The sequence below is a fragment of the Panulirus ornatus genome, chromosome 53, assembly GCF_036320965.1.
Source record: "Panulirus ornatus isolate Po-2019 chromosome 53, ASM3632096v1, whole genome shotgun sequence".
Classification (NCBI taxonomy): domain Eukaryota; kingdom Metazoa; phylum Arthropoda; class Malacostraca; order Decapoda; family Palinuridae; genus Panulirus; species Panulirus ornatus.
The window spans coordinates 2,207,439-2,230,000 of NC_092276.1; the positions used below are offsets into that span (position 1 = coordinate 2,207,439).

General features: G+C 44.9%; 1 protein-coding gene across 24 annotated transcripts in view; it reads left to right on the forward strand.

Annotated features, from left to right (window-relative positions):
* Positions 1-22,562, forward strand: part of Ih (hyperpolarization activated cyclic nucleotide gated potassium channel Ih) — a 543,812-nt gene that overhangs the window by 516,823 nt on the left and 4,427 nt on the right. For 12 of the 24 annotated variants that reach the window (XM_071692384.1, XM_071692376.1, XM_071692385.1 and 9 more), the window contains 6 exons: positions 1,055-1,204; positions 2,335-2,553; positions 10,618-10,764; positions 16,069-16,186; positions 20,476-20,752; positions 21,180-22,562. The exon at positions 21,180-22,562 is cut by the window's right edge and continues 4,427 nt beyond it. In XM_071692384.1, coding sequence (XP_071548485.1) covers positions 1,055-1,204; positions 2,335-2,553; positions 10,618-10,764; positions 16,069-16,186; positions 20,476-20,752; positions 21,180-21,561 — 1,293 coding nt within the window. In that variant the 3' untranslated portion in view covers positions 21,562-22,562. Of the gene's footprint in view, positions 1-1,054; positions 1,205-2,334; positions 2,554-2,646; positions 2,866-10,617; positions 10,765-16,068; positions 16,187-18,003; positions 18,122-20,475; positions 20,753-21,179 lie in introns of those variants that run through there. The other 12 variants (XM_071692378.1, XM_071692386.1, XM_071692390.1 and 9 more) reach the window with 4 other exon arrangements.

Sequence of the window (22,562 nt, forward strand, 5' to 3'; positions counted from 1 at the left end):
CTCCACGCTGTTCCAGACATCATAAGCGAAACGGAGTCACGCTCTTGGTAAAGAGTCGAGTATGATTATTTTGGCTCTTGTATGATGTTTACAGCCGCCTCTCCCTCGTGAGAGGCCAGCCTCGTCAAAGAAGTGTTGCTTCAGAGGAGTCCATTCTGTCCCTGCTGCTGATTGTAGCGCAGCCTTGCAGCTGCAGGAACCTCTGGAAAAGGGGATCCTGGGGGTAATGGACATTATTTATGTATGTATATCTCCTAACAGTCTTAAAAAGTCTTAGGTAAAGGCAAATTTCACTAGTTTATTTGTGCTTGACTAAATGCATATATCCAAATGGTACTGGCTATATGAAGTGAATCTCTTTCATTTTAACATGACATCTGCCAATTGAGAACAGGGTTTGTGGACTCCCTGTCATGCATGTGCATGCCTTCACAATTTTTAACTCTTGCTTCACACAAGTATGTGAAAAAGCATTTGCTTGGAAAGAAACACATACACAGACAAATTCATAATCAACGCATCTAGAAAGTCATAGAGTCTTATTTAAATTCCGAATACGTTTGTTTGTTTGTTTGTTTTTTCTCTTAGCTAGGATGTTCTGAAAGGGAAGTTGGTTACCGGTAAGACATGGTTATATATGTCAAGAGTTCACACACACACAGAGACATGTGTAATATCCCCAGGTGTTCGGAATTTAAGCCAGACAACCATCCAAAGGTTAGTCTAGTACAGAGCTTTAGAAAGTCAGATAAACTTAAAAAAAGAAGTCAAAACAGGATTAGTATTAATCTTACATCATATTTGAAATAGTTTTTTTTTTTCATGAGAATTTCAAAAATGAGAAGTTTGAATAACTAAGATGTTTTCTATATATATCTTGGGTACAGAACTTGGTCAGTGTGAGAGCACTATTTTGACTGATTCACTTTGAGTACGTTAAGTATATATATATATATAAGTGGGCCAGCGAGCGACATACCCTGGCAGCCTCGCCCACCCGGACAAGTGCTGGCTGCTGTCCTGAATCACCTCCTCCTTTCTTATCCACATGCAGTTCCTCAACATGGCATCTGTGTTCATGCGTATCTTCAACCTCATCTCCATGATGCTCCTGATTGGACACTGGTCAGGGTGTCTGCAGTTCCTGGTCCCCATGTTGCAAGGTTTTCCCTCCAACTCTTGGGTCGCGATCAACGAGCTCCAGGTAAGTACAGCTGGCTGTATCCCACCTTCTACATCAACATTAGTCTCTCTGTTTTTTTTTCGTAGTATTTAACGAACATGCGGACAGCTTAGAAGAGCAGGCCTGTCACATCCCATCGATGATTGATTTAATAGATGATCGACACCTCGGAAGTCATCAGGAACGTAATGCTGTCTCAACGCTGCCAATCAAGTATCTGGAACCTTTTTGTCTTCCAAAGCACAGTCATATATCGAAGGTTTCGATCCCATGTGTAGCACGTAACCCCCACAGGCTACAGTACCCCAGCTAGGACGAGATCATCACCCTCCAGGTCAGTCTTCCTGTCGGAGGTACATGTCTCTCTCGACTTCAGACGTGTGGATTCATCAAGAGTTGATCCTGCAGGTTGGTTGATCATTTGGGCTTCGGTCTTAATCGATTGCTGGGGGTTAGATTAGCTGTCACTTTCAAGTCATGAGCAGCAGTCGGGGAAAAAAAATGTTGAACTCCTTCTTCAGGTGTTTAGGGTAATTCTAAGAGTATGCACGTTCTCATTACGGCCCCATTTCCTGCAGGAGTAATTCGATGAGTAAGAGTATAAGGTGGAAAGTCGGTACGAGAATCGAAGTATTGGTACAGGTAGGTTGCGCGTGTGAACGCTCATGCCTTTGCAAGGTAGTCAATCTTTTTCCCTCTGTCTCACATTTTATTTGAATGTCAGTGATATAATCTGCTAGGAATTGATAGCAATTGCATACCAGCCATTCATAAGGGTCATCAATGAAATTGTATCTTAAGTGTAGTATATCCATCTTCAACTAGATTAGAAAATGATTCTCAGAAGGGGTCCAAATCAGAAGATAAAATGAAGCTGTCAATTGATGTCAGAGATCAGTTCTTTCCCCACTGTTAGTTTGTCTCATCTATAAATGATTTATTCATGTACTTGCCTCATCTATAAACGATTTACTTGTATAGTTGCCTCTTCTATAAAATGATTTATGTATAGCTAATGCTTAATGTCAGACACAGCTCTTCGGTGGGTGTGGAAGTTGGATTTTCTTTTTCTTTTTTTTCGTGAGCGTCGTGAACCTCAGCTGCCCACGTCGAGCATCCACGACTTCTAACGCCGATGGCTACCTTTGCAGACCTCCCATTGGCTAGAGCAGTACTCTTGGGCGTTCTTCAAGGCCATGTCGCATATGCTATGTATCGGGTACGGCAGCTTCCCGCCCCAGAACCTGACGGACCTGTGGCTGACCATGATCTCCATGATCTCTGGCGCCACCTGCTACGCTCTCTTCATCGGCCACGCCACGAACCTCATCCAGTCGTTGGATTCCTCAAGAAGGCAGTACCGAGAGCGGGTAGGTTGATCGGGCCCGCCCGCGCGCCCTCCCCCCTCTCTCCTTCGTCTCCGTCCACTCACGGTCCTCCTCTCTCTCTCTCTTCTCTTACAGGATTCCTTTTGGTTAGAGCAATACTCTTGGGCGTTATTCAAAGCCATGTCCCATATGCTGTGTATCGGGTACGGTCGGTTCCCCCCGCAGTCCCTGACCGACATGTGGCTCACAATGCTCTCCATGATATGCGGCGCGACCTGCTACGCCCTCTTCCTGGGACACGCGACCAACCTTATCCAATCACTGGACAGCTCGCGGAGACAGTACCGGGAGAAGGTGAGTACCGGGTCTGCTACTGGCCGTCACTTCCCATGGCCTCCCGAAACCACCCCCCCCCCCTCTCCCCCATCCCTGCGGAGGGAAGGGGGGGGGGAAGGAACGGAGGGGGGGGGCATCATTTAACGGGGTATCCCCGGAGTGTGAATGTTAGTGTGTGGTGCATGATGTGTTGTGCATGACCGCTGGGCTGATCGCTTGCCGCACCCACAGCCCTCACTCGCTGACACCCCACCCCCACACCCACTCACTCACCCCCACCCCCTTTCTACCCCCCACCCCCTTGCCACCCGACACAGCTGCCTTGCCCGACTAAGCATTACTTCTCTTTTTTTTTTTTTCTAATTAGCATTCCACACCACGCCCGGCCTTTACTGTACACCGCCATGCCCTCTTGCTCTCCCTCCCTCGCTCCCTCGCTGCCCCGCCCCGCCCCGCCCCGCCTGCCGCCAACCCCCATATGCCCCCCCCCACCCCCTCCAAGAGCACACCACCACCCTCCTCCAAAGGGCTGGAGGGAGCAAGGGAGGTTTGCCCACCCCTCCTCCCTTAAGTGCTGGCTTGCGGGCACCACTTTCAAGGGCCGTCGCGGGTGTGAAGGGTGAGTACATCGTCCGCTTGCAGCTGCGACAAGACCTCCATTTATCCTTTTATCTTTTTTTTTTTAAAAGCACCTGAATCATTTATTCCGTTATTCATTTACTTTTTTTTTTTCCCCTTCTCTCTGTAGGACCAAAATTACTCACACCTTCAGAAATCCGTCGCCACATGACTCTCCGGTTCCTCCTGCATATGGAGTGGACGTGGTTCCACACGGGATCATTTCAGTCCTGCCCCCTCCCTCCTTTCTTTTTCCCCCCTCCCCCTTATCTCTCCCCACCCCCTCACCTCCCCCCCCCATCCCCCCCGGTGAGATAAGGACGCGAAGGCATTATCTCTCGCCCTCCACTGAGGGTTGGGTCATGTCTCTCGCGTCCTTCGTGAGGAGTGGTCATTGTCTCTCTCTCTCTATATATATATATATTCACCCCCCCAAACTACCCCCCTCCCCCCATTCCCCATCTCCCCATCCCCTCTCTTCGTGAGAGATTTTGTCTCTTTAAGTATTCCATGGGAAGTGATCACTCCTCACATCTCTCCCAGGGCTTATAATCTCCTCTCACTCCCTGATCTCTCACTCCCCGATAGCGGCTGATTTATCTTTCAAAAAAAAAGAAATATTCTCATCACCTGTTGTTGATATAAAGCATCTCAAAGCCATGTATTTTTTTTCTTTTCTATCTCTCTTATTTTTTTAAGAAAATAAGGACTGATTCTGCCTGCATTTTGTACATACCTCTCTTCACATTTTCCTGATTAATATATTTTTTTTTTCTTACACTTGAACTGCTTGACATAGCAGAATGCTTTGACTTTTCCCACTAAAACATGACAATTTTGGCTTCTTTGGGGATGCATGTGAACACATCACCACATCAGTGGCAGTAGACGTCGGGAAATTAGGACAGCGCTCATAACCACGTCAAACACTCCAGGTGCATTCCTGCTTGGAGAGAGATGATGATGTCATCTTGCTCAAAGTGATCGCGTTTCTTCTTGTTCTTCTTCTACTCCTCCTCCTCCTCCTCCTCCTCCTCTTCTCTGTAGCCAAACGGTTCACTGCTTCTCCTCCTCCTCCTCCGCTCTGTAGCCAAACGGTTCACTGCTGAGTGCTAACTACCCTACTATCTCTTACTGCTGCTGCTGCTCTTTTTTTCTTCTTTTTTTTTTCCAAAGACGCTGTTGATCAAACGCCATCCCCAGGAGCACCTCCCTCGCGATTCAGGTGCCCCCACAGTTTGTCATACACTTTGGGGGTGAGATACTGATTGCCCTTCAGCAGTACTACCCGCACCCACACCCACACACATACCACACACACACACACACACATATACACACACCACACCACACCACACCACACCACACACACACACACACCACACACACACACACACACACACACCACACACACACACACACACACACACACACACACCACACCACACCACAGCACACACACACACACACACCACACACACACCACACACACACACGCACACCACACCACACCACGCCAGACCACACCACACCACACCACACACCACACACACACACACACACACACACACACACACACCAACCCACCCACCCACCCACACACACCACCTCCACCATACACACACACTGCACACACACACACACACACACACACACACACACACACACACACACACACACAGATCAATGAGGACCTCGTCCCCTACGTAAATACTCTCTTAGATTCTTGCCATATTTGATGAGTCAAATCAGCAACTCAGGCTTTAAGAACAAGAGATGTCTTTTGCCAAGCTGCTTCTCCTGCTACTACTACTACTACTACTACTACTGCTGCTGCTGCTGCTACTGCTGCTGCTACTACTACTACTACTACTACTACTACTACTACTACTACTACTACTACTACTACTACTACTACTGCTTCTGCTACTACTATTGCTACTACTACTACTACTACTGCTACTCCTCACCTCCACGGCTTTGTGTGTAAGGCAAAAAAAAGAAAAAATTCAGATGAATCTTGAACACAAATGAATAAGATATAAATGATCACACACCACCCCAAAATCTTCTTCAGCCAGGCGCATGCAACTCCTCCTCCCCCCCAGTCATCATCCCCCAACCAGCAAAGACGTGTCTGGTCGTGGGCTCTCTCTCTCTCTCTCTCTCTCTCTCTCTCTCTCTCTCTCTCTCTCTCTCTCTCTCTCTCTCTCTCTCTCTCTCTCTCTCTCTCTCATATGTATCATAGCCAGTCAGCTCTCCCGTAACATGTCTACCGCTGCCACTGACGAGTGCGTGTTAGTCTCCTAGTGAAAGGTTCTTGTCCAAGGGGAAGGCCAGACGGTAGCAGATTCGGCTGCTCACCTCGACGTACTTTTTTTTTTTTTGTATATATAAAAAAAAAAAAACCAATCAGCCATATTTTGAAATCTCTTTTTTTTCCATCTTTTTTTTCATTTTTTTTTTACGAATTCACCGACTTTAGTACTCACACCCCAGCCCCACACCCACCCCACACCCACCCACCCACACCTTCCCCAATATTTTTTTTTGGTCAGTTTTTTTTTTTGTATCTAGTCAGTTTTCCCATTTTTCCCCCCCCACAACCCCCTTTTTTTGTTTGTTTGTTTGTTTGGTTGTTGTGTTGTTGGTGCACCACCACCACCACCGACTCTCACCCCATTTGTCGTCGGTGTCAAGCTCTTCCTCTACTGAGAGCAGTAAGCACACACACACACACACACACACACACACACACACACACACACAGGGCCCTCCGTTATGGCCAGCCTCCTCGACCTTGGAGAGGAGGAGGAAGATAGCGAGGGGCGCCCTCCACCGTGCCCCAGGCTAGCCAGTGTGTGTGTACGTGTGTGTGCTTACCCGTTGCCCCTGGCACAGCGTCGGGCCACGACCACAAATCCATTCCCTCCCTCCCTCCCTCCCTCCCTCTCTCTCAAGGAAATAAGAAAAACCAACAACAATTCCAACTGTCATTAAATTATCAACACTGAGAAAGAAATCTTATCATTTTCTTTTTTTTTCCCCCTCTACCTCCTCCAATCCCTCGCCTCCCTCCCTCTCCCTCACCACCCGACGTTCATCGCAATCCACAGAAATTTGTATTCTTTTCATCCACCACCCACCCCAACCCACCCCTTCACCACAACAACAACAACCCCAACCCTCCAACCCCACACCACAACCACCACCCAAAACCCCTCCCCTTTTGCCCGCCCCTGACGCGACCGTTCTCTGACTATGGATGAATTCTGCCTTTATTTTTTTTTAGAAGACTCAAGGGCCCCCGAACCCACTGGAGGGCCACGACTCTTTTATTTCTAGTCAAGACGCCGAGAGTTTATCCCCCCCCCCGCCCGCCCTCCCTCCCTCCCTCTCTCTCTCTCTCTCTTTCTCCAACCAGTAACTCTACGTACGCCACCACCGCCTCGCCAAACCTCCGGCTCTTCAACCGGTCCGTGAACCCGTCAGCCGCCACACATGATTAAACCTATAGCACGGCCTCTCTGTTCAATACCACCACCACCCTCGCGGACTACTACTACTACTACTTCCTCCTCCTCCGCCCGTGTGTGCAGCCTACCTCGGGTAAAGCCACTGATGCCGACGACAGACACAGTCCCCGGGAGAGCCCAGGTCGCCAGAGACGGTGGGTGACCGCCAGCGTGTTGGAAAGGCCAAGGTGTGGCAGAGGCGGACTGTGAGTGAGGCAGTAACTAAGTCTTATGTGTGTGTGTGTTTGGGGGAATTCCATTCCTAAAAGACAGATTCTTCTTCTTCTTCTTCTTCTTCAGACTCTCAAAAAGGAATTAAAAAAAGAGTAATCTTTTCTTAAAAAAAAAAGATAGAATTAATGTGCCACATCAAATTTCTATATCTATCTCTATATATATCTATCTCGTTTTATTATATATTTTGGATATATATATATATATATATATATATATATATATATATATATATATATATATATATATATATATATATATATATATCAAGAAAAGACCCAAAACAAACTTTCAGCATCACGTTTTCTTTCAACTGGGGTCACTCCTATGAGCTGTACCTCTCTCTCTTGCGAAGGTTGTGAGGGTACACTTTGCGGGGGTCTAGCGGAGCTGCGGGCAGGGCATTCTAACCTATCCTCGGGTATATATTATATATGATATACTTTGCTATAGAGTAGAGAGACCCCCCCCGTCACCACTCCTCCTCCCACACCCTCTGGTCTTGTGTAGATTCTCCCTTCATTTAGATGAACCCCCTTAGGAGTCCCTTTTCAGCAGCCCCTCTTACTTACCCTCACCACCAACCCAAATGCTGAAACCCGTATTATATATATATATATATATATATATATATATATATATATATATATATATATATATATATATATATATATATGTGGCTCCCAGCTGAAGTCATAGTTTGGGGCCACCACCAGTTACCTCAATTGATTTTATTTTGCCCTTAGTAATTCCTCTGTTTATCTGTACTTGTTACTTGTACGGTCTTCGAATATATATATATATATATATATATATATATATATATATATATATATATATATATATATATATATATATATATATATATATATATATATATATATATATATATATATACTTTTTTTGTTGTTTCCATCCATGATTCACTGCCATGCTGATCTTTCGAAAGTCCAGTATCATCTCTTTTACAATTATTTTGTCCCACTGTGATAATTGTACTGTGAAATTATTTTTCCCCCTCTCTTCATTGGTCACTGGTCACACAAGAAAATGGCAGCCACAGTTGCCATTCGTAAAAGAAACGGGTCAGTACCTGCATTTTACCACACCCTAACCCGGCTTTAGCTTGTCATATATATACATATATCCTCCTTGATGTCGTACATTGAAGGTTTTTTTGCATGGTCATGGGTAGACTAATCTACTGTAGAGTAGAAAGAAAAAATGGGTTAGCCATGAGGTTCCTTAGCAGTTTCCCCCCCCCCTTTAGTGCTTTTCTTTAGCTGACAAGAGCAAAAGAAAACGGGTGCCGCCGCCACCCGCTGCCTCAGGAGGGCCATGGAGCCAAAAACACAGGGGAAGAAGGTGTTGGGAGGGAAACACCCCCACCCCACGACCCACCCAAACCTCTAACCCCAACCAAACCCCAACCAAACCCCAACCCAAACCCAAAAAAAGATATCATTCACTAGTAGATGCACCTCCCCTCCCCCTCCCCCTCCCCCCGTAGACTCGATAGCCCATGTGTGGGGCCCCGGTCCCCCCCATCCTCCTCCCTGTTCCTCGTACTGTAGTGAGTTGGTCATCCTTGCTACACCGAAAAAAGAATAAATGGTAGTTTCAAAAAAAGAATATTCCGTCATTTATTCCTTCCCCCCTCCCCCTCCCCCCGACCCCTTTCCTCAAAAAAGAAATCAAGATGGAGAATGATAAACCCTTCCCTCCTTCCCTCCTTCCCTCCTTCCCTCCTTCCCTCCCTCCCTCCCTCCCTTCTCATTGTCGTCATTGTAACTCATAGTCTACCCATTGATAATGATGGATGTGTAAAAAAAAAAAAAAAGAAAAAAGGAAAAAACGTACACAGACACAAACATGGACATTGTTTGTTTGTTTGTTTGTTTATCTAAACAACAACAACAGGCTGGTGGTGGTACTCTACTTCAAAACCCCCTGGAGTTTTTTTAAGCCCAGGGCGGGTGTGGAGCGTCGACACACTGGCGCTCCTCTCCCTTCAACCTCCTCAAAACAGAAGGTTTTAGTCAACATCAGATATAATTTTTTTTAATTAATTGTGGATCAGTAAATTTGCTTAGTGTGTCTATATATATATTGACTGTTCTGTGTCAGGATTAGAACCATGATGTGTGTCATATATATGTATATGTAGGTGTATATATATATATATATATATATATATATATATATATATATATATATATATATATATATATATATACTTTTTTTTGGTAGCTGTGAGCAGAGAGACAATCCACACATGTCACTTTCGAAATATAGTCTCCATGTGCATTGATGACCCAATTTTCTTTTCTTTTCTTTTCTTTTGAACTATTTCTCTTGTTTTTTCAGCATTTTCTCTCTTGACTCCTTATTCCCAGATTCAATTTTGACTTAAGGATGGTATTAAAGAAATAGATATATTCTTCTTCATTCATTCACTAACCATATGTGAGATCAGAACTCACCCACCCACCACCCCCCAAAAAAAACAAGAGACGGGAAAAAAAAGAAAGAAAATAATCGGGTCAATATGTAGTCAATTTCTTTTTTTTTCAGAAATTTTGGATTTTAAAAGAAAATGTTGTGTCGCTTTTGGTGTCTGATTTTATGTTTTAAGGCTGTCACAGAGAAGTGTATTTTCATAGTTGCGATTTAGTATGTGGAAAGACACATATGCTAGCTATGTACCAGTACGTTAAGAAATGTATATACTGAACCACAATGTTTCAAGCCAGTGGTTACTGTACAATTACCTTCATATTGTCCTTGTCATATAAGGTCCACCGAAATGGCTTGCAGTATTGTAATTCAATGTAATGTGCAATGTATGCGTGTGTATATATATATATATATATATATATATATATATATATATATATATATATATATATATATATATGTATATGTATGTATGTATGTAGGCATTTTGAGGTGCATGTATACGTGTGTGTGTGTGTGTGTGTGTGTGTGTGTGTGTGTGTGTATGTGTGTGTGTGTGTGTTTGTGTGTATGTGTGTGTGTGTGTGTGTGTGTGTGTGTGTGTGTGTGTGTGTGTGTGTGAGTCTGCTTCATCATGCGCACATGAATATGCACACGATCACTCTTTGAAGAGTGGGGAGGGAGTCACGTGATAGTGGGTCATGAGACTTGGCCCCACTGAGGTCATGAGACTTGGCCCCACTGAGGTCATGGGACTGGGGCTAACTTACTGGGTCATGCACATGAACCCCCACTGGGACCTGGGATTTGGGATCCTGTGTCATCCCAGGCATGGTGTGGTGAGAAGGGTGGTGGGTGGGTGTGAGTGTGTGTGTGTGTCTGGCCAGTGCGGAGCGCCACTCGCCTCTGAGACTGGTGTACATGAGTGTGTGCGTTTGGCTTGCAGCTGAAGCAGGTGGAGGAGTACATGGCATACCGTAAGCTGCCGAGGGAGCTCCGCACGAGGATCACCGAGTACTTCGAGCACCGCTACCAGGGCAAATTCTTCGACGAGGAGATGATCCTTGGCGAGCTGTCCGAGAAGCTGAGAGAGGTAGGTCCATCCTGCTGTAGACTCCCTTCCCTTCCATTCCCTTTCCTTCCTTCCTTCCTTCCTTCCTTCCTTCCTTCCTTCCTTCCTTCCTTTCTTCATTCCTTTCCTTCCTTCCTTTCCTTCCTCCCTTTCCTTCCTTCCTTCCTTCCTTCCTTCCTTTCCTTCCTTCCTCCCTTTCCTTCCTTCCTTTCCTTCTTTTCCTTCCTTCCTTCCTTCCTTCCTTCCTTCCTTCCTTCCTTCCTTCCTTCCTCCCCACGGACTCGATCCTCATCTTTACTCCTTCATCCTTCTCTCGTCCTTCGCCCCCCTTTGCTCCTTCCCGCTCTACTCCCTCAGACTCATCTGTTTTTGGACGTGACTCACGTCACTGACTCGCCTCGCCCTTGTACATCGACTCACCACTTGTCCTTCCCAGTAGCCATCATCATCATCCAGTCTTCTTTACCAACACTACCACACAGGGGGATCATAGATCGTCTCTCCTCTCCAACACAGTCGAGAATATTCACTAATCTTCTCGTATATCACACAAGGAGTCTTCGATATTACCTTGAAATGACAAGAAGCTGAGTATTTGCCAACACTTCAAGTATGTATATGTTTTCTGCCACATGCAAAAAGGTGTCTTTTCTGTCCACACCTAACCACAGCACTCGTCTCCAGCCTAACCACAGCACTCGTCTCCAACAACACCATCACCAACACAATTACTTACCCCCCCCCCCCCCCCCTCCTCCTCCAGTAACACTGAGAAGTCGTTTCAAAAATGATGTAATCTCTTGAATCTTCTCCAACACTGTCAGTTGATGGAATCTTCACCAACACTGTCAGTTACTGGAATCTTCACCAACACTTATCGACTGGCTTCAGTCGTCTCCAACGTTCTCAGAATGTTTTCAATATTCACCACCATTTGAAATGACTTGAACTTCTCCAACACTGAAATTACCTTTATCTTCTCCAACACTTAAAATGCCTTTATCTTCTGCAGCATTACTAAGGTCTCTTAATCTTTCCTCCAACATCATTATCGTATCACCATCATGATGATATAATCTCCAACGCTACCATGGTCTCTGCTCCATCACAAAAAGACAAAAGACCATCACTAAGATAACAGTTTGACCATATGATAACTATATGGAAACGTCTTCAACACTTTTCTCCAACACCATTTTGGGTATCATCTCCAGCACGCCACAGTATCACCACCAGTCGTGCCAAGCCTCTCCTCTCCAACATTGACGTGTTATCTTCTCCAGCATTCCATGGTTTCATCGCCACAATATCATCTCCAAAATCACCGTGCATCCATCATGAACTACCTCCAACACCTCCAAGATCACCATACGACCATCATGCACCACCTCCAAGATCACCATACGACCATCATGCACCACCTCCAACACCTCCAAAAACCCCTTTTCTCCCTCCGTTATGGACATGACTTCCCTTCAATCACACACGAGCCCAAATGCTTCACAAAGTTGTATATTGCATGACCTATGGTCGCTAAACCTTCTTTAGAACCGACAGCTTATCTTCAGGTTATCTGTGCCTTCAACACTGCCGGGTTTAACCTTTGTGTTCCACGATGCTACCGTGTTATCTTACATTGTTAGGCTCGCTGTCCCCTCCCTTGCAACACTACCGTGTTATCTGGCCAACACCACCAAGGTTTTCCTCCCCTCCTTCCCCCCACAACCTTGAGACGTTATCTCCCCTCTCCCAACACTGCGAGGTTATCACCCCCTTTTTCCACGCTGTCAGGTTTCTCCCCATCTCTTAGATTGTAGGTTACCTCATCCCCCACAACAGTAGCTGGTTATCACCCCACCTCCCCGACATCAACAGGTTATCTCCCCCTCGCTTCAACACTACCTGGTTATCTTCCCCCATCGCCAACATTGAAGGTTATCTCCCCTCTATAACGTTACCAGGTTCTCCCCACCTGCCCCGTTGTCATGGTAATGTTCATTACAAGATCATGTTTTCACTTCACTTGTATTGATAATGGTGTCTCCTCCTCTTCTTCTTCGTCGTCGTCTTCATCTCTTCTTCTTCTTCTTCGTCTTCATCTTCTAAATTTCTTTTCATTCTTCATCCAGTAATCATGTTGATTGTCCTTCATCCTCTCAGCTCCTTGCCAGCCTTCCATCACCTTCCTGGTTCCCTCTGACGTATACACTCCTGGTTTCCCTGCCTCATCCCCATGTTTACAAGCCTCGCGTAGGACCTTCTCAGTGAGTCTTCTTCCCCTCTTCCCAGCGTCGAACATTCGACTGCCATCCACTCCCATTGTATATACACCATGCCTTCGCTACCTGTACGTCGTGTTGACAATTTTCCTTCCCCCCTTGAGCCAACCTTCCACCCACCATCCGATGGCTCCCTCATTCGTAAGTGTCCTCATACTTACCTCCCCACCTTTCCATTCCTCTTTTTTTTTTTTGTTTACCCCTACCTTCCCTTTGTAGCCACACTTGACTTCTACTTGATATAATCGTTCCTCCTCCCCAGAAAGATATATACCTTAGTTAACCGTAGCACTAGCCCAACCAAGTTTTAGTTTTTCTTTTTCTTTTTTTTTACCCCTTCAATAGGATGGGTTCTTCCTTTTTGTGATGGAATGTGTCTTACCACAACCGAGTCTATGTTAGGGAGGGGGGTGTCCTCTCCCAGTAGATCTTTTTCTAGTCAAACCATGTATGTAGATCAGTCCTGGTAGATACTATATTATATTTTTTGTTTAGTTAAGGGACTCCTTGTCTTATGTGTTAAGATGTATATTATTCCTAAGTATCTCTTACATTTCTCCTCTCATTTTTTTTTCTCCCTCATAAACTAAGATTTATATATATTATTCAGAAGCTGATGGCTGGACCTCGTCCTCCTAGACTTTGGCTCACACGTCCTCACGACCTTCCTCATATTGCACACACGAAGACACGACCTCTGTCAGGGCGCCTCACTGTCTGTCTATACACTTAGTGTTAATGAGACACGATGATACCATTAGGGATTGCTGATTATTCCTGCTCTCTCTATTCCTATCTATCTATTGATCTCATGAGAAGACACACACACACACACACACACACACACACACACATATATATATATCCCCATGATACCAAGTCATGTCCTGGATGACCTCGCTTGTGGACGTGTCATAATGTACACATCTGAGGACACCCTGGGTCATGTCCTGATCACCAACACGCCTCCAACAACAGTAGTTTGATGTTCCTCAACACTCGTGCTTCACTCCACACCATCTCCAACAACAGTAGTTTGATGTTCCTCAACACTCGTGCTTCACTCCACACCATCTCCAACAACAGCAGTTTGATGTTCCTCAACACTCGTGCTTCACTCCACGCCATCTCCAACAACAGTAGTTTGATGTTCCTCAACACTCGTGCTTCACTCCACGCCATCTCCAACAACAGCTGTCGTTGCACCATGCTTACTTCCGCTCTTCCCAAACTTAAAACAACTTACTCCAGAACTCACGACAACATAAATTAAAATGTGGTCTAAGTTTGGGACTTAATTCTAGCGATTCCCCCTTGCACTAATGCTGTCACACACACACTCACACACACACACACACACACACACACACACACACACGCCAAAATCTAGGTAAGGCGAAGAGAACAGACTGTCTGTCTGTCTGTCTGTCTGTCTGTCTGTCTGTCTGAACATTTCGCATGAACTTAATTTTATAAAAGTCTTTAAACGCTTCCTCTAAAATGCGTTTAAAAGTAGTGGAGTCCCCAGAATACAGGTATTAGCCGACTGTTTTTTTTTTCTCAATATTCATCAGTTCTTAAGTCTTTGCTTAAAAAATCTTGAATGATGCTTATAATATTCTTAAGTCTTTTACTGGAACTTATTTGGACGATGGAAGGCCTTGTTTTACTTGAGGCGCACTGGCAGACAGTGCCTCAGAGGGAAAACCTAAACAATGTCTTCACCCACGAGATATGAAAGATAAATTGGCATTGATAACGAAGTACATTATCTTGAAAGTAAACAAATTGGTGTACTGTTAAATCGAGTGGAGTATTCCTTCTTCTTTGAGTGGCTGTCATTTTGGTAACCTCTGAGAACACTGGACCCCAGGGAGCCAAAGGCCAAGCACGACCATTCGTGTGTGGTTCAATATAGCTACTACTCAAATTTGGGCCAATCAGCGCGTGGGGGCCGAGTTGCTCTGTATCTGCCTCCTTCACTCTCATTGGCCGAAATTTGCGTAAGATTGCACAGCCTTGTGTCGCACTGGCCATGTCAATTCTGGGCTTTAGACTTCGAATATCTACTTTTTTTCACATATGTATATATTTTTTAGCAGGCTATTCATTTCCTCTATTATCTCATTTGCCAATGTGATTCTAGACAATCCCAAACCAGAGATTTTTTGGGATGAATGGCTGTTTCATTTTACATTTTTTCACTATGTGCATATAATTACAGAAATATTTTGTTTGTGTTTTTTAATGACATATTATTCTTCCTCCCGGCCCCCCCTTTTTCAAACCCATGTTTTGTGACTATAGTCTTAAACTCTTGTAAACATCCTCTTCTATATATATATATATATATATATGACCAATACCTTATAGATTCTATGACCTGGGCTGGGCGTCCTTCATCTTTCTCTTGTGGGCAAACCCAGCTGCTTTGGCCATGTTTTGAAAAGAGAAAACATGTCTCTTTTTTTCCCCCCCTCCCTCCCTCTTTAGACCTTGCTGAGAATTTTTTGCCTTCCCAGACACCATGATACACTCAACCCCCCCCCCCCAACCCTCCTCTCTCGACATTCTCCGTCACTGTTTTACATATATATATATATAACCTCCCCTCCACCCCCCCTTTTGCAGCTGTTCAAAGGCTTATAATATCATAAATGTTTGATCTTTGTATCTGTTCTATCTGTCTCTCTATTATCTCTCTTTCTCTCTTTTTTTTTTTCCTCCGCTAGCAGTGCTGCTGTCACAGATATCTATATCAAGGAATTGAATCAAAAAAAAAAAAAAAAAAGAGATGAATGAGCCTGCCATGTCTTGCTTATAATGGGCATTAATGTCTTCATGTGACCCAGGAGATCCCTTTTTTAAAAAAAAAAAAAAAACCGGTGTCACGTCAACATTCACTCTTGGCATTCACTCTGAACCCCTCAAAATTATTCAAATGAAATATGCATTTAAGAAAAAAAAGAATCAATCAATCAATCAATCAATCACTTTCAAAATTCAGCGACCCCTGATCCCTTATCTTATCTATTATGACCTGCAGGACGTTATCAATTACAACTGCCGATCTTTGGTGGCGTCCGTACCCTTTTTTGCCAATGCTGACCCTGGCTTCGTCTCAGAGGTCGTCACAAAACTTAAATACGAGGTCTTCTTGCCAGGTTGGTGACCCTTAGGCCGCAGCACGACCACTTTTGTCTCCCGCCGCTGCACAGTCTGGCCTCGTTCACGAGATGGACACAAACACACGACCCTCTAGACACACACACACACCATCCCTACACACACCCACACACACACACCCTCACATGCCAGAAACCTCTCCCTCGGGCACTCCTTCTTACACCTTCCTAAGACGCGGGTCATCAGGGACCAGTGTTTACATAGTAATGGTTGGGATAAAGAATTATATACGAGACTTACATAGGTAAATCGTTGGTAGAAGATATCTTTTTTTTTGACGTAGGTACAGGAGGGATTGTATGTCCAAAGCTTGTGGTTAGGTAATTGATGTATGACGGTTGGTTTCATGAGATGGTTTGGTTATGGATAGATTGGTCAACTAATGGATAGATAGGTCAACTAGTGGATAGATAGGTAAACTAAGGACGAGGATAGATAAGATACAGTGCCGTATACACTGGCGCAGCAGAAACAGACTGACGAAGATGTAGGGATGAACGGAGGAAGGATGACACAACGATGGAAGGGTAGAGAGAGAGAGAGAGAGAGAGAGAGAGAGAGAGAGAGAGAGCAAGTGGCAGGATAAACTGATGAACGGAAAGGCTGGGGGAGGTTTATGAGATCGTGATGGTGGGTGTGGGGCGCGAGGAGTCTGGTCACCAGCAGAGGCGAAGGACACAGCCCCTTTGCCTCGAGAGGGAGGAAGCAACCAACAGATGAAGAGCGCAGCGTCTGGCGACAGTGAGATTAAGAGAAGTCAAATGTATCGCAAAACTACAACATTCTGTTTCGAGAATCTATAACCATCATGTCACCTATCGTTGAAAAAAAAAGAGAAACGCAATTGATTACGGGATATAATGTTAGGTATCGAATTCCATAGCGACTAAAAGTGGAGTGATGGCGTGGAAGTCTCTATTCTCTTCGATTTGGGAGTGAAAGACTTGCGTTGGAATCAGGAGGAAAAGCCATAAGGACCGTGACACTATTTATAGCATCCACATCGAACTCACGAACTTCAGTGCGGGAGACCTGGGTGTGCGCGCACTCCTTCCTGTGGCCTCACTCGACTCCTTTGGGTTTGCATTACGGCATTACAAGCGGAGGTAGACTTGTTCACTGGGTGAGAGTAGGTACTGAGACAGTTCCCCTTCGTGAGACATGACCGTTGGAAGACCCTCCAGCACACGGGTGCGATAGGCATTAGGGCACTGATGGTATACATCCGGAAGAGATAGGATGGTAGGTAGGTGGCTGGGTGGGTATAAACACACCACACACACACACAGACACACCTCACACACACACACCACACACACACACGCGCGCACGTTTGGGTCTTGAGTCACACAACTGGAATCAAAGAATTTCCTGGATATGTCCACCAACATTCCACGTGGGCCAGACTGGGCAGGCTCGGCTCTCTTCTCTGCCACACGCAAGTGCTAGATGAATGGGCGCCGCCTCCCTCTGACCCCCGCTGCTGCAGCGACAGGCTTGTGGACAGGCGGCGGGAGGAGAGCGGCGGGGGAGAGAGAGAGGAGACGCTGTCTTTGAATGTGGCAGCGAGTCGGAGGGAGGCGGAACCCGGCTCCCAGCTGTGGAGACCTCACACCCCCAACAGCTACAAATCCAATCTCTTCCGTGTGGTCGGGACACATCACTTGCCTTCATCTCTAGTCTAGTCTATAGTTCTAGGTCATAAACTATATATATACATACATAAATATAAATATATATATATATATATATACATAATGTAGATTCTAATCCGAAGTTTTCAATCACCTCCCAGGATGTGATAAACTTCAACTGCAGGGCCTTAGTAGCTTCCGTGCCATTTTTTGCCAATGCCGATGCACGCTTTGTGACCGACGTGGTTACCAAGCTACGATACGAGGTGTACCAACCAGGTAGAGTAGTGGCCGAGAGCCACGAACGAGGCCAGCGAGTGTAGCATCACGTAGAAAAGAGATGGCACTGAAGAGCCGCAGGTCACAGACGCCTACAGAGCATGACGGGAAAAACACCCACACCACCAACCCCCATCTCTCCCCTATGTCCTCCATTTATTCTCCATTTAAACAAAACTAAGACAAAAATCTTTTTTTTTTCTTTTTTTTTTTTTTGCTTCAAAAAAAGCTTCATTGCAGCACCGACTGTTGATGTCCGGGGAGTCCCTCCGCCGTGTCTGTGTGTTGTGTGTGTATGTGTCTTTTTATTTTTTTTTTTCTCTCATCTCAAAAAAAAAGACATATTAACTTGAGTACGTCATGAGTAGTGGGATTCCAAGACCTGCGGCTCACACGGCAGTGGTCCAGCTGCAGTGGTTGGCCGCCCGTATTGTATTTTGAGTCAGTCTGTGTGTTATTACTCTCCTCTTCCTCAACAACCAAAAAAAAAAAAAAAAAGGAAGTACTACTACTTCTACCACCCACCCACCCACCCACTCTCCCTTTCCCCTCCTCCTCCTCCCCTGTCGCATTGTCTGGAAGCGGTTGTGATGGCTTCCGACATGGGCATTAAAGCCAGGGCACCAGGGTGATCTAGAAGGTGTAGTTAGAGCAGAGGAGAAATCCCCTTCATGATACATAACACTAGAACAGTAGTGATCTGAATTCACGTCGACCAGAAAACATGTATTATAGATAGCATTGGTATCATTGATTAATATATATATATATATATATATATATATATATATATATATATATATATATATATATATATATATGTATATATATTTATACCGTGTGTGTGTGTGTTTGCTTGTGTGCGTGTGTGTAGGTGTGTAGGTGTGTAATATTAATTTCCCTTACATCTAACATTATTTCCCAAGCAGGTGTTTCTTGGGTGTCAAGATCAAAGTCACATGTATATAACACACCTGGCACTGGTGTTGTGGTCCCACGTTCCTCGAGGTGGTAGTGTCTGTGGGCCACTCAAGTTGCCCTGCCTTGTGTTCTGTGTAGTCAGTCAGCGCCCACTGTGGCCAGGTTCACATCAGCCAACAGTGAGGGCACACGCGCTCATACCTGCTTGGGGAAACGTATCAGTACCTTCTATCTATCTGAGTGGTAGATTCTTATATATATATATATATATATATATATATATATATATATATATATATATATATATATATATATATATATATATATATTCCTATGAGTCCACGGGGAAATGAAACACGATAAGTTCCCAAGTGCACTTTCGTGTAATAATCACATCATCAGGGGAGAAACAAGAGAGAAATATGAGTCAGTTGATATACATCGAAGAGACGAAGCTAGGACGTCCTAGCTTCGTCTCTTCGATGTATATCAACTGACTCATATTTCTCTCTCGTGTTTCCCCTGATGATGTGATTATTACACGAAAGTGCACTTGGGAACTTATCGTGTTTCATTTCCCCGTGGACTCATAGGAATATATATATATGAATATTTTTTTTTTATTTTAGAAAAGGCATTGGTCATTCCTCTGCCCAGTGCCAGCTCCCACTTCCCCAAAACCCGTTGTACTATGATGAAAAAAAAAAGAGTTTTCTGGTACTTAAAGAAAAAAAAACCCACCCACCCATCATTACCCCCTTTGACCTACCCCCTTTAATTGCTAGTGCTGATTTTTTTTCTCTTGCATGACATTTTTCTTGCATGATGTGCTGTCCTGATTTTTGAGGAAAGCTTAGTTAGAATCTTACAATATATTTCTTGAATTGTTTCATTTTTATAATTTTAAGGAAGTCTTCAACTTCATTTTGTGTCCTTGATCAGCAACGTCCTTTTTGAATATTATATCACTTCAGCATGAACTTCAGCTTTGAGTTTGGTCCAACTTCTCTCATTATCATTTTTGATCCATTCCAGTCATGCAATATTTACGTTATTCTTGTTCTTGTTCTTTTTTTTTTTGGCTCAGTCTTTCCCCCCCAACCAAGCCCCCCTTTGCCATATTTCTTGTCACCTGTCATTCATTGCTCCATGCCCAGAAGGGGACATGAAAAAGTCTTGTGGTTCAAAACCCGCAGACCTTTAAGCATTCTTCTCAAAGCATCCCCAAACTTTATAGCATGACCTTCTTTGAAGAATGACCAGACTGATCAAGCGCGCTAGTTTACGATTAGGAAAGAGAGAGAGAGAGAGAGAGAGAGAGAGAGAGAGAGAGAGAGAGAGTCAGGTCCATTTGCTTTCGCTGTGTGGAGACGACGTCCTCTTCTTTCCCTGGGGGTGGTCCGCCCTAACCGCTTGGCTCCGTTACCATCCAGGTGACATCATCATCAAGGAAGGCACCATCGGGAACAAGATGTACTTCATCCAGGAAGGGATCGTTGACATCGTCATGTCCAACGGGGAGGTGGCCACCTCCCTCAGCGATGGCTCCTACTTTGGCGAGATTTGCCTCCTGACCAACGCCCGGCGGACGGCCTCCGTGCGAGCGGAGACCTACTGCAACCTCTTCAGCCTCAGCGTGGAACACTTCAACACGGTCTTGGATTCTTATCCTCTCATGCGGCGGACGATGGAGAGCGTAGCGGCTGAAAGGTCGGTTATTAGGGGGCAGGGAATATGTAGTCTTTATATGTATATTTATATGTATATGTATGTGTGTGTGTGTGTCTATGTGTGAGGTTTGTAGGTGGATCTAGTCACATGAAAGGCTACATGCTTTCGCGAGTGCTGGAGCTTGGAATTGGGGGGGTCAAGTTTGGACTGTCCATAAACCCGAGTGATTTCAGTCCTGTCGCAGTGTGAGAGATGGGTGAGCGTGGATGGCTCTTTGGGTGACGGGTGTGGGTGCTGTTGACGGTACGGTGGTGGATGAAAGTATTGTGGACCATTATAAAGGTCAATTTCAGTATTGAATCAAAGCCATTTCCAGACGTGTAGTAGTAATCAATGATATTCTTTAAATCAAGATGTAGAGAGTGTAGTCCTGTCATAGCATGTTAATGCCCCGTTGTCCCGGCAGATTAAACAAGATAGGCAAGAATCCATCCATTGTGAGCAACCGGGAGGACCTAACCAACGACTGCAAGACGGTGAACGCCATAGTGAACGCCCTGGCGTCCGTTGCGTCGACGGAGCAGTGCGACGGAGGCACCAGCTCCGAGGAGTCCATGATGGGCCATGACGCCTCCAGCATGAAGGGCGGCCGCCACCACCACCACCACCACCACCACAACCTCCTCGACCTGGGCTCCATAGGGAAAGCTCTGGCGAAAGGTCACTTGCCGAGACCGAAGAGCGAGAACAACTTCGCCCTCTCCCTGGACACCCCCTCGCCTCTGAACCGCAATCGGCCCTCCTTCCACAAGTCCGACACTTTCCACAAAGACACCTCGTTCCAATAGCAGGGCGCCCCCGCCCATGCACTCGTGCTCGTGGGCGCTACTGCTGACTTATTCTGCACCATCATGAAACACGGGGAAAGACCGGGTGATATGCACCAACAGCACGTGAACCAGACCACAAACTTCCAAGGAAACAGTGAGCAATCTTTGTGATCTGTAAACATTAGTGAGTTTTAAAAACAAAAAAAAAAAAACTAACAGCCTAGGTATATATAAACAGATGATAAACAAAGGTTTATTAGTGTATTTCACAGGTGCTCGAAACTGTGACACCTTCTTCGCTGATGTAAAAAAAAAAAAAAAGTAGTTTGTTGGTAATATATTCTCCTCCCTCAAAGCCTACTGAGGACTAAGAACACTAATAATAATTAAGTAAACGACCACGAAAACAGCTTTTCGCCACACCTGAACTAATTATATTAAACAGTAAGGAAAAAATAATAAGGGTACTACTGTTGTCCTGTTAACGCTTCAAATGAATATATCTGTTATTGTGAGAAGGTGCCAAAGTCCAAAAGAGATCTGGCATTTCTAGTGGTGATCGGAGAAAGTCTTGTGTTCCTGGTTTCTTTCCCAAAAAAAAAAGAAAGAAGAAGATATAACAAGAGAGAGAGAAAAGAAAAGGAAGGAAAAGGATGGAAATAAGAGGAGGGGGAAAAAAAGCAATAATGTAATCAGAAAGTAATTATCTGTTTCCTCTTTTTTTTCTCCCCTCCCCCCCACCAGTATTAACAAAGGCATAACATGGGTACAACATATCTGCATGGGTGATGATACGTTGTGTTATGACAAAGTTCACACGTTGTTTTTTTTTGTTATACGAGAGACGAAAATACTGAGTGGTGTTTGAAAATGGCTCTTGGCCCCCAAACCCCGTGGCCAGAGCCTCTACTTTATAACAGTGTTAGAAGGAAGATTTTTTTTTTGCAATGTATATGAGATCGTGTTATCATAAGGTCCTTATGGCATAGCTGTGTTGTTGCCCATGTATGCTGTTTCGA